Here is a 12,732-nt window from a genome sequence, read left to right as displayed (position 1 = left end):
ATGAACCCCTTATTTACTATATATGTATGAGCAACATATGACACAGAAACACAAACAAGTAGCTTAAAGTTCTGTTGCGCACAGCACTTTGTATGCGCTTAATTATCTCCCTCTGTTTTTGGCTAGACAGGCTTGAGCATTTGGCTGAGTCGCCGGAGGCCGACTAACTGGTGGATTTGAATTTGATCCACCTTTGGCTAGACAGGCTTGAGCATTTGGCTGAGACATGATGAATTGCTTTGTGATTTATTTTCTGTATACGTGAAGAATATCTTATAACTTGTGGTTTATACCCAGGTCACACATGCCTATATCTATATATACAGGTTGAGGGTGTGAGTTGCTTGTATAATTTTGGGGCTGGGAAATTGAAGGGAGATTAGGGAGAACCTTACCATGAACGGATCAACTTAATTGATAAGTGAACATTAATTCAAAAATAATTCCTTCAGTAATTTCTGAAATCATATCTCTCAGCATGAAAAAATAAATCTAAGTAAACATGAACTACGATAGCAACTTCATTTGTGTAGTTTACAAGAACTTATTGTTGAGAATTGGGGTATTGAAACATGTAACCCTAATGACGTCAAAGCAACACTATTGCCAATTAGTTTCGTTCTATGAAGAGTTTATTATGGAATTGAACCAACCTTTCCTACCAACGAGTTTTGTGGTTTACTTTGAATGATACGTGATTGCTTCTGGGATTGCTCCTCCTAAATCTTTCTGGAAAACGAAAAGAAACTTTGGCTGATTATAGTCTAACTTCACGGAGGTTTCTTTCTTGTATCAGTTGTATGTGCTTTCATATTACGAGTTTAATCTAAAATCTGAAATGGCTCTGTAATCAAATGTTATTTGACTTTGAAGACCATCGAAGAAGATGAACAGAAATTTGGGATATATAGGTACGTGGATCAGAAGAGATATACATTAACAAATTAGAGAATAAATTATCAAACTCAACGGATCAGCAACAAATTCTGGTCGTTTAATCTTCTCTCACACCTCGATCGACATTTCTCATAATCTTCTTAGAAATTAACCGTGGGATGCCTGCACAGGCAGCACAGCAACGACCAGAAACAAACCAGAGCTTGAGAGATGAATCGACGTGTACAGGGGATTCAGTTCTGCGAAAATGAGCCAATTTCAGAAAACTCGACCCTGAATGTATGTCGGCATTTGGGACCCTGTTGGCTTACGGGGAAATATATGAGAAGCACAGCAGCATATTTTTTCAACGGTCGAAAATTTCTATCACTCTTTCCTTTATTTTTTTGGTCGGTATCTATACTTTTATTTTTGTTATCTATTTTAATTTTTTTTTTTTCTTTCCCGTTTGCTCTTCTTCTACGGTAAACTAGTCTCTCTTTCGAAACTCACCTCATTTTATGAACAATGTTATTGTCCACCCTTGTCGCTTCCCCATTGAGAATAGGTATTCGTTGGCTTCCCCATTGAACAATGTTATGGTTTTGCTGATGGAGCAGTCACACACGTACACACATTGTATGCTCAATAGATTATTGAGGATGAGGGCAAAATAAGCACGTAATGGACCAGAATATCCTTTAGTACTAGCTTAGCTGAGTTAGCTCTAGTAGGCAGCAGGTTGTTGCAGGCTCGCCACACACAAATTTGAATCCTGCCAGGGACTTTAGCATTCTACAGCTTTTCCCGAAGAGGTAAATTATTACCTGCAGAAGAAGAAGCAAGAGCATTTGGTATTACCATGTTTCTAGCTATCCAGTATGCAGACTTGACTGTAAAAGGCCAACTATTTTATTTTATTGGCTTGTTGGAAGCCTGGGTTCTTCTATATATTCATTCATTTACCAAAAAAGAGAGAGACAGAGACAGAGAAGAATAGGTATACTCCTTTGAGGTACTTGGGCTGTAATGAGTCGTTGGTTGCTCGATGCAACATCTGGGGTCTACTTCCCCATCCCCCCACATAACCAGGTAGACATATATCCACACGTTGCTCTGTCCTTTCCCTTGCAATAGGTCTTGCCTGCACATCAAGACTGATGCTACCTGCAGGTGTTCCAGTAATTACACTACTGGCCTTGAATCCATTATTCACAACTCTGTTAAGATATAGAAGTCATTGGCTGCACATGCAAATCCTATTGCTGGTATAGTCATAGCTCTACCTCAATAGGACTATGGCATACCTGAAAAACCAGAAATATGGCCACAATACCTCAGCTTAAGTCCAGAAATTACAAGTGCAGCCAATGAAGTACCTAAAACCAGCTATAAGGCTATGACATACTTTCAGAATGGTGAACAATGGTCTGTCTGGTGGATTTAACTGATGTGATGCAAATATGTGCTGAAGTAAGATATAGCTTAGTGCACATCCCAAAACATTCTCGCAACCAGCACTTCATTGAAATTAGCTTCTTAAACACTGATTTATGCATGTAACTGATATATGGAAACATATATAGCTTACTGTACATTCCAAGACATCTCATCATCATCCGATACTTCACTATATTTAGACTAGAAACTTGAAAGAATCCGAAATGGATAATCTCTCTAAGTTGATACTGCATATATTACCCTAGTAAAATCAAAACCCATGCCACATGCCTTACTTCTTAGTTTCTTCGCCTCTTTGTATACTTAACCGCATTCCATAGCTTCAAGATGTAAGCAACTCCTTCAGCAAGAGTTGCTTTCCTTCCTACTTTTAAATTCCAGAGCTCTAGTATCTTGTACCTCCCACTTGAGTTATGTTCATTCAGTTCCAGTAAGGAAGTTGTCACCACCTTATACTAGGAGGCCACGGGTTCGAGGACCCTGTTCACTTCCTTTTTTTTTGTTTAAATCTAACGAATAGGTCACAACTTCTGCTAATCAAATTATGACAGTCTCTCTTGAAGTGAGGTTCCAAAGGGATGATGCGTTTTCTAGATCCAAGAGAAACAATGGTGCAGTATGAATGACCAAGAAACGATAACAATGTTCAGACACATCGGAAAGAAAACAAGAAGATATATATAACAAAGACAAATAGTGCCAATATGTGTGCATATTGTGACGAACTTCTAACTATATCGATCTTTTTTCCTGAAATAATTGCATACATATACCCAAATACAGCTATGCCCAAATGTTGACAGCGCCTAACTAAGAAAGGAATCCAAAGTCCGAGGGCAAAGCCCAAATGGGCCATAATATGCCACTCCATTTCCATACAGCAACTTCGTTTGTTATGAATCTCTAAAAAGAAAAAAAGGCACACGGCTAGCTAACCTAAACACAACTGATCGACTCCCTCTCTCTCAGACGCAAAACCATGACCGACGACGAGGACCAGAACCCTACTTTGGACCGTCCGGTCGAGCGTGGAGGGTGAACAACAGACGAAGCACCACCGAAAGGAAGAATTCGACGAGCACGCTACTGGGAACAGTACATGGCGGGACAAGGAGTTCTGAATTATAAATGATGGATCCAATGAGGGCTCCGCTTCGGTGCTGCAGGAAAAGGAAGACAAGGGTAGCGGTGCCGAAGAAGATAGTGATACAGAAGAATATAATCCTAAAGAAGAAGATTATGATTCAGCAGATAGCTCTATAGAATCAGATTATAATGTTGGCCATTATGATAGTACATATTATTATGGATTATGTAAATGTCGTGTTGACTATGAAGTGATTAAAGTTTGCAAATATTGTGGGAACAAGAATGCATGGCAGCACTGTGCGTGAACAATAAAACGTTATGTTTTCCATAAGAATATTGCGATACGTGTGATACCAGTGGTGAGAGCTAGCCAGCAGCCGATCGACTGATAAGATGGAGATCCAGGTATGGTTTGATTTTGTTGTGCTTTAATGAAAAAACAGTTTATTTGCTGTGAAATTAGTTTACTGAAGCAGTTATGTAGGTATTGTTGTGCTGAAAATATGATTGAACCTTCTAAGCTAGCCATATATAGCAAGTTAGCAACTAAGAGAAATTGATCGGGTTGTGTCCGGGAGCAACTCTATATGGTTCATGTAGTTGTTAACTCCCATTTACGGAACTTCCGCTAACAAATATTTCACTAAATCAAATTATACGTACTAAATTTTGAAGTAGAATTCATTAGAACAGTAAGAAACTGAAGGAAGAAAACAAAACCATTAATGAAGGCCATAATATCTGGTAGGTTTTGGCCGTTGAAAATATCTACTTAGAGTGCAAATTAGGCCATAACAGAATTAGGCTGCTCAATCTTATCTAGTTATCCATTTCAGATAAACGTTGTGAGACAAGAGGATTAAGATAGCAAGATATTATATGTTAAGAGAACCACTAGCTTGCTTAATAACAGCTGTGATCATAGGATTTGGAACTTAATTAGTTAATTAGGAGTTTGGTTGTTGTTGTTATTGTTCTTTATGTGAGCCAAACGCTTCTCACTAATTGACATGCATTATTTCATCATAGGTATATATCCATGCACATGAGGAGATAGTGGATTAGACATACCTCAAGTCGGCTTGGATTTTCTCTTAAACGGGACAAAATTTCATTTTAGTGTTCTTTAATATAGTTATAGGTCATCTCAAAATAGAAGACATAACTTTATGTTTATAGGAAGAATTCGTTATATGAGAGGTCAAAGTCTTCTAGTGATTGCTATGATCAAATTTCAAGTTCGATTTATCGAATTCAGATTTATGATTCTCTGTTCATCGACTCACATTTTAAATTTGAGCATAATATTGTTTAAATTCATCAATCGTATGTTCGATAAAAATACAAGACAAAATTGTACACCGATAAAAAATCGTAATGTGAAATAATTGAACTTCACTGATGAATACGATTTACTGAACTCTCAAAATTGCTATTCTCAATTTTCTCTTTTTTCTTAGAAACCCATACCTCATACCCTACATGTCTTCAACCTTATCCCATTTCTACATCTGAAGTGACTAAATGAACAAAGCAACAAACGAGATAACCATTTCCTTCCTCTATTAACATTTAACACCCCTTGTGTGAGGATACATGCACATGAAGCTTGATCATATATGAGCTTCCCCACATCCATCCAAACCATTCAGGTCTTTTCAGTATCGGGTTCTTTCTTTTCCTCCAATTTCTGACTCAGCAACCATTAGGCAATTCCCGCATGGTAGAGCAGATTTGAAATATTTACAACCCAACAATGTGAGTTGGTAGTGGTGTTTGATCCACTGCAGGAATTTTTCAGAACACGAGGCAGAGAATATAAGTAGATCGACCTCCGATTTCAACTGAATCAATAATTTGATTAGAGAAAAGTTGGGGTTAGATTAGGATCTGACACGAAATTGTCGAGTATGTGTCTACCCACCAAATACCAATCTTAGCTGCTGACACCAAGAATCTAACCATATATAACAATGCTGCTCATTGGGTACTTAAGTCACTGTTTGAGTGTTTTCTTCTTAAACAAAGATGTAGTTTATGCTTAAAATATTAGGAGTGAATCTCATGACGGTTCTAACACTATTGCTCATCTGTCACATTGGTACCTAAATTAACTTTAGTTTCATTTTTTTATTTTTATTTTTATTAATATCTCACACATCTTACATATGTTAATGAGGTTTAAACTTATGACCTCAAAGTGTCAGTTAAAAACTTTAACCAACCAAGTCACGGCTCACCAACAACTTTAGCTTCATATTAATACTCTTTAGATTTATGTCTCATATGTCATCGGAAGCTAAATCGAGAGCTCCATTTATGTCTGTAAATGTGAACATGAGTAGACTAATGGCTGCTAGTTCAGTCGACAGATAAATACTACAAAGTACTATCATTCTAGATAATGTTCCGACTAATTCGTGATAAAGAAACACTTTAAGTAAGAATTTGACTGATTCGTGACAAAGAAATACGTAAACGACGGATTCGAAAAGTAATTTTTTTAGTGTTTAGGTAACATGTTGACTCATACGTGATAAACGAAATGTACGAATTCAGAGTACTATTGTTTTAATGATTTAAGTAACATTTCAGTCGACTCATCATGACACGTAAAGAGAAATCGACAAGGATAAAAACTCAAAATCGGATAATGGTGAGTAAGATGAAGAGACAAATGGGAAACAAAAGCCTAAAAGGCAGCAAGTTGATTAGCTCCACGTCTCGGCCCATACGTAGCTTTCGCTTTCATGGTCGACCTTATCTTCTTCTTCTTCTTCTTCTTCCTCCCCAAAGAGCCAAAGTCAGTTTCTTGGCTAATGCTGCCATCCCATGAATGCGATACAGTTGAAAAAAGGGCTGCCATTGCAACCTTATGGGTCCTCGGCCCTCGACCTTCATTTTCGTCTTTGGCAAGATAGGGACACTATTCCGTTCCTTAGCAACTTGTTACTCTCTGATACCGACTGGGAATAATTTCCCCATTTTGAAAATTATCATTTCACATTAATGTTCCAAATTAGAGAATAAGAAGGATTCAGATTTAGATTGATACCCAAAAAAATTTTGAAAGCTCGAATCTGCTTTTGAAAAAAAATATCCAAAATAATCGAGCTGGTGATAAGGAGAGGGGGTCCTGGTGAAGAAGATATTATAGTTTGATCAACAGTGGAGACGGTAAATTCCGATCCGGTGCTCGGCATCAACAGGTGCCCGGCATGATCAATGCTTTAGCCTCAGGTGCCCGGCATCAACAGAAAAAGGTTGACGGTGACCGGAATCTTAATTATTCTAATTTTAATTCCATTTAATTTGGTTAATTTAGAGTCAGTCCAGTACTTAATTCCATTTAATTTGGTTAATTTAGAGTCAGTCCAGTACTCCATTGAGGTCAAGGCAATTTTGCAGTTCTTGGCTTCAATTTTAGAACAGGAACCTGCACAAGACAGAAATAATGAAATTAGACAAACGGAAAAGGAATAAATTAGGAGGAAGAAATAACCATTCACCTCAATAAAACCGGAATATGGTATCGGAGACGAACTTAACGGATCGGTAGGTACAAGCAATGGTACTCAAATTCCGGCGATGTGATTGAATTGGGTGAATGAGAACCCAGATTGAACAAGTGTCCCCAATTGAAACGAATGGATTCGGATCTGAATTTAAGTTCGGGGATCAAATTAAGTTGCTAAAATCGAAGTTAATCGAGTCCCGGATTGGATTGGAGAGGCCATTAACAATGGCGCGCCATACAGATACATATAATTTTCGTATTCTATATATACAGAAAGGGCCTAGGTTTTCTTCATCATACACTAGTCCTCTATAGCAGTCACCGGAGGACACACAAAAACCAAGTCCGTTCCGAATCATACCGTTCCATATCAGATCACAGTCGCCGGATTCCGCCGCGAGCGGCTTCGATTCGCCGGGAAATCAGGATCCGAGCGCGCTTCACTTTGTTCAAAATTTTGTTTACCTATCGGAATCACTCGCTGCACTTTGAGAGCCGGCTGGGCCGGGGGCGGAAGTCGGCGCGGCGGCGCTGGCTGTGGGAGGAGGGACGGATGAGAGCGGCCAAGGCGCGCTTCATGATCTCGCCTTCGACGCCGCCGATCCTGACGAGCGAGTTCGTCATCGCCGATCTGCGCGCGTTGAGGCGGTTCTGCGAGTACGGCACGGCGGAGGAGGAGCTCGCCGACGTGTTCTTGTGTAGGCTGCAGCGGAAGGAGCCAGGGTGAGAAGTAGGGGAGCACATACAGGTCCGCTTGGTGGTGTTGATCTGCTTCTTCATCGCGCTCCGGTGGTGGCAGCCGGAGCCGTGAGGCGAGACGGAGATGGAGCGGCTAGGGGAGGTAGGGCGGTCGAGGAGGGAGAATCGGACGGACTGTGCGGAAGGGGAGGGCCTGGCGAGGCTCACGCGCGGGGGAGAGGCGGCGCGTGTGAAGAAACCACCGGCGGTGCGGGAGGAGAAGCTGGATGTGGAGGAGGCGAAGCCGGTGGAGGCGGAGGAGTGGGAGTTGTAGAATCTCCCGGACAGTGAGGGTGAGGCGGTGGACCGGAGGACCGGTCCGGTTGCTGACGACTTTCTAGAAATTGCTGCCATTTTTCAGTTGAGACTTAGAGAGAGAGTGAAGGGAGTGTCTTAGAGAGAGAAAATAAGAGACGAGAGAGGGTTTTGTTGTTTTGATTAAGCTGCGTTTTGCTAACCAAATTGGCAAACCTAGCTTCACTCGAGCTATGTATTTATAGTGAAGGGGGGACGAGAACTTGGCGAAAATATCGCGAGAATTATTCAGACGGTTACAGTATTTGCTTAGTTGGATTGCATTCCTGCCCTCCCTCATTTCCTTATTTGATTTCGAATTTTCTAGTGGTCCTATTTCCTTGTATTAATCAATTAATATAGCTGTAAATTGTAATTAGTATATTTTTACCTTCATTTCATTAATATATTTTTTTACCCATTGTTTGTCGAATCAAATTTCTCGACATCTTAATTATGATTCAATGACCCGTTTACATATCTGAAAATGTTACATAAATGTAATCATTGACAAATTATGTGCGTAATCGTTTTTGAATATCAATATTAGAAGATTTATATGGTAATAGAATCATATGTAACATGTTTGGGATGCTTAAATCTTAAAATAAATTGAATTTGGTAGCATATATGGTAGTTACAAGCAAAACAAAAATTAAAAGAATGTCTATGATAGCATGTGATTGTTGTATTGTGGAACCACCAATTTAGATTCAATTAATCAGAATATTATAAAGGGGATGATTTTCTTCCCTTAGAAAACCCTCTAAATCAAATTCAAAGCACCTGCCTAATTAGAGACCTCTTCTCTTCCTAATACACACACTAACCATTTAAGTATTTAGCTACTAGTATTTATTTATAAGACAAGTCCTCGATTGCAAATATGGAATAGTATAGGGACTGAACCGTGAAGAAGAGCAAACGGTTAGAGGGTTGGTTAAGGTGAAACTAGGGGAGGACTGCGGAGAGTTCCAACGGTTTTTAAACGGAAGCTATGGGCAGGGCACGCAGAAAAAAATAGGTGGAGAATAGTGTGGGAGAGAGGCTGACAGAGTGGTCAAGGCTTTTTGTCTCCGTTGTGCACATACTTTCCGTTAACGCTGCTTATACACGCTTAACCTCCACGTATCACACTCTATTCACTGCGCCCATATACTTTTCAGCCCCCGGTTTTTTATTTTCTTTGAGCCCTTGTCAATTCCAAATTTACTCTTTGATGAGCTGTTATGTGTAATTTTTTGTTTGTTTTTGGATTCTCGAAAAACAGTTATTGGTTTGTCTATATATGAGCTCAATGATGAAGACATCGAAAATGTGCTATGCAATGTGGCTTCGATTTTAACTTTAGAAAGAATAATGTGCTCTTTGTATGTGAGGACTCGAAATATTTAAGTTTATACATAAATTAAATATATGTCATCTTAATTATGTAACAAAAAATTATAAAATAAGACTAATTTAAAACATATATCGAATGAGATAAGTCATTAGTTTCACATAAATTATGAATGGACGACCAAACCAATTGACATGATTCAAACTCCAATTGAAAAAAGTTGAACTTAGGCCAACACATATATTGTTGGATCACAATCACAAATGCAATTGTCCAAAATACCGACATGCACACAAATAATACATCTAAACCCGTCCTAGTTATAATGTAATTAAGCATCCGCATTATTCCAAAACTGAAACCGAAAACCCCATTATTACTAGTAATTTAACACCTAAAAGAATCAATTCTCTTTCTCAGTTACTAAGAAAAATGATTATTATTATTCTACAAAAAATATGTTTTTTCTCGAGCCAATAACATAAAAATTATATTAATTTGTGAGTTACAGATCTAGGGTGCCGACTGCCGAGAATCCCCAAGATCATGTGATTGGCTTTTGGTATTTTCCGAGGACCGGGAATCAATCTGGGGGGACCCATTCGGAATTTGTGGATGTGGCGCGCTTCCATTGAGGTGGGGGACACGTGGTGCTTCACAAGCAGTGTGTGATTCTGCATTCCAAATTACGTGTCGTCCACCAGATCGGCCAGAACGGGTAGCTTTGGACCTAAACCATTAGCCTGGTTTTAGCTTTAATAATCTCTGATTTACTTAATTAATCCAATCGGATTAAGAAACCGCGACACCGGTGGACACGTAGCTAGGTCATTTGGTAGCAAGGTGGGCTGTGGGCCAGAGAGAGAGCCCAATCCAGAAGGGGATGCTTGACGAAGTCCTGGTGGGAGGCAGTAGAGGTCAACAAACGGAAGCATTTGGCACCAAAATTGAAATCAAAGGGCGGGAGGGAGTGGGGACAAAGAATACCAAAGACGGTTTTGGCACGCTTTAGGACTTCTGGAACCTTACACACTCCACGCAGCCATTTTCCAACTATTATGTTTATATTTCTTTTTCCATTGTGTGATGGATGTAGTGACTACCTAACGTAGTTAGTGTCTCTTGCTACGAACCGGCGATTAAGAGTAATGTGTTCGATAAATTGTCTTTTTTAAGATGAACGGAAATTTTTTTTTATAAAATTTAAATGATCGCTGATAATAATGATACAAGAAACTCATACATCCTTACTTCTAATCATCTCAATCGTCATAGTTTGTTTTTCCTTGTAATCGCATATGTGTGTTTATGACTTTATGTTATATTTATCATCACTTCTTCCTTTACTTTCATTCAAATATAGAAACATCATATCTGTGCTATTTTTGTAGGCTTTTTCCTTTAGGTGCATGAAGCTTTTTCTTTTTATCCAAACCACATAAATAATTGGCTTTCTTGGTCGCAAAGGTGATAGGAGCACCAAACATGAAACATTTCATTCCATGCTTTACCTTTTTGCCTTTCTTCGACAGTCTTAATTTGTTACTAATATCTTCACTTATTGTAATACTAAACCCATGAGTATGGAAGAGAGGTAAAAGATGATCATCCTATATAGCTTCCTTGGCACTAAAGACAGAGAAAGGTTGTGAAAATATATATAGGATCCAGCTGATATTATTCACATATCTTAAAGTATATATAATCCTGTGACTCGTACATTATTCTTGATCGAAACATTGGCCTGCAGCTAAACAAGACCCCAATGCAAATACCATGATCGACACAATTTATGCGCCTAATAATCAAATAGTTTCACGATTAATTTAATTAGGTCACTTTTCTAACACATTTATAATCAAAGAACATATATATTTACACAGTCCTGATATGATCACCTGGTTAGTAATTGACCAGGAGAGTTACTTTTGGATGTAAATCCAATATGAAGAGAATTGTTTTGAAGTTGAGTTGTTTTGTTTTCAGTCTTTATATATAAATCTAACGATGATTAATCATGATTCTTTTTGTCTTTTTGTCAGTAATTGACCCGGTGAACACTATTGTATACGTATATTCCAATCTGATTAATTTCTTCACGAACCTCTGCATTATCCTTGGCACTTAGGCTGAAGTTGAATAAGATACCCAAGCAATCAATTACTAATCTCGCTCGTTATGTTACTAAATAATCATGCATTTTCATGATTAAGTAGCTTTTGTCACAACCCCACACAACCTACCATGCATGACTATAATCAAAGCACAAACATACTCATATAAGTTTGATTTGGATAATGTGTGATGTGGGAGTCCATGATATAGTGTATGCAAAGATAGAAACAAAACGATGACAGTAGGGCAAATAATATAGTACATTAAATTGAAAGCCCCAGACCCCAGTCGATGTTTGGATTCTCAAATGGGGTAGTTGAAGTTGTTGCACGTATATATCTTTACGTCGATCATATCTCTTATGAATAATATTGGTATACAAATTAAGACAAGAAATATCAAAGGTGGTGTGGTAGCTTCGATCCAAGCTTAATTTACTACTCATTCCAATTATTTGGTTCGATCCACCTCTTACATTATTGATGGTGTTGCTCTCTCACAGTGATTAGATAGAATGAGATCATTTCGATCGTCACTTGCGCAACCCAGTTATATAAGGACTTTTCTATTATATGTGTATAACATACATCAAGCTATGAGCCGTCCGATTGTCTTGAATTTTGAATTGTTAAACGATCGGACGGCTTACAGCTTAATGTATGTCATACAAATGTGTATAACAGCTGAACCCGTTATATATAACACTTTGACAAATTACTTGCTTAACTTAATTTGATTATTTGAGTTTTGGTTTGCTTAATTAGAAACTTAATTTCCACGTCTTGTAGCTTCAACAACTTAATCAACAAGCAAATATATATAGCAGTATATATCTTGATTAGTTGGGTAGGCAGCTCATCAAACTCCTCTCTTTCAGGCCGGGAAAGAAAAGAAATCTCATTGTACAATTACAGTAGCAGCAGCAGTAGCAGCGGTTTCTTTGTCGTTTAAAGATGAAGTCATGTTGGTGGCATGGACGATCAACTAGAATTATCAAGAAAGAGACATTTCATGCGTCTAATTAAGCTTTTGCAACATTGCATGTTACTACTTGTTAGAGGTTAATTGGTTTAGGTTCTCTGTATGCTGTAATACGTATAATTATTGATATCTAGGGTTACATCAGTATCATATTATTGAAGCTCGAATTCTAAACCTAATATAGCAGTTGCTTAATTTGCTTGCAAACTAATCTACCCGCTTTTCCACAATCTTGCGGTTCTGCCCGAAACCCTAAAGAGATTTCTGGTAGCTCGCAGGTTCCAATCTTAGGTCACTCTTGTCAAGTTTGGGGGGTTCCAAG

The 12,732-nt window shown here is 38.5% G+C and overlaps 1 protein-coding gene across 1 annotated transcript; it reads right to left on the bottom strand.

Annotated features, from left to right (window-relative positions):
- Positions 1-6,851: 6,851 nt before the first annotated feature.
- Positions 6,852-8,148, bottom strand: LOC101298453. The gene has a single exon (XM_004287194.1). It carries the CDS (start codon positions 8,033-8,035, stop codon positions 7,418-7,420), a length of 618 nt encoding a protein of 205 aa, XP_004287242.1. The 5' UTR covers positions 8,036-8,148; the 3' UTR covers positions 6,852-7,417.
- Between the last annotated feature and the right edge of the window lie 4,584 nt (positions 8,149-12,732).

This window comes from Fragaria vesca, linkage group LG1 (genome assembly GCF_000184155.1).
Source record: "Fragaria vesca subsp. vesca linkage group LG1, FraVesHawaii_1.0, whole genome shotgun sequence".
Classification (NCBI taxonomy): Eukaryota; Viridiplantae; Streptophyta; class Magnoliopsida; order Rosales; family Rosaceae; genus Fragaria; species Fragaria vesca.
This window is presented reverse-complemented; position numbering and strand designations above follow the sequence as displayed.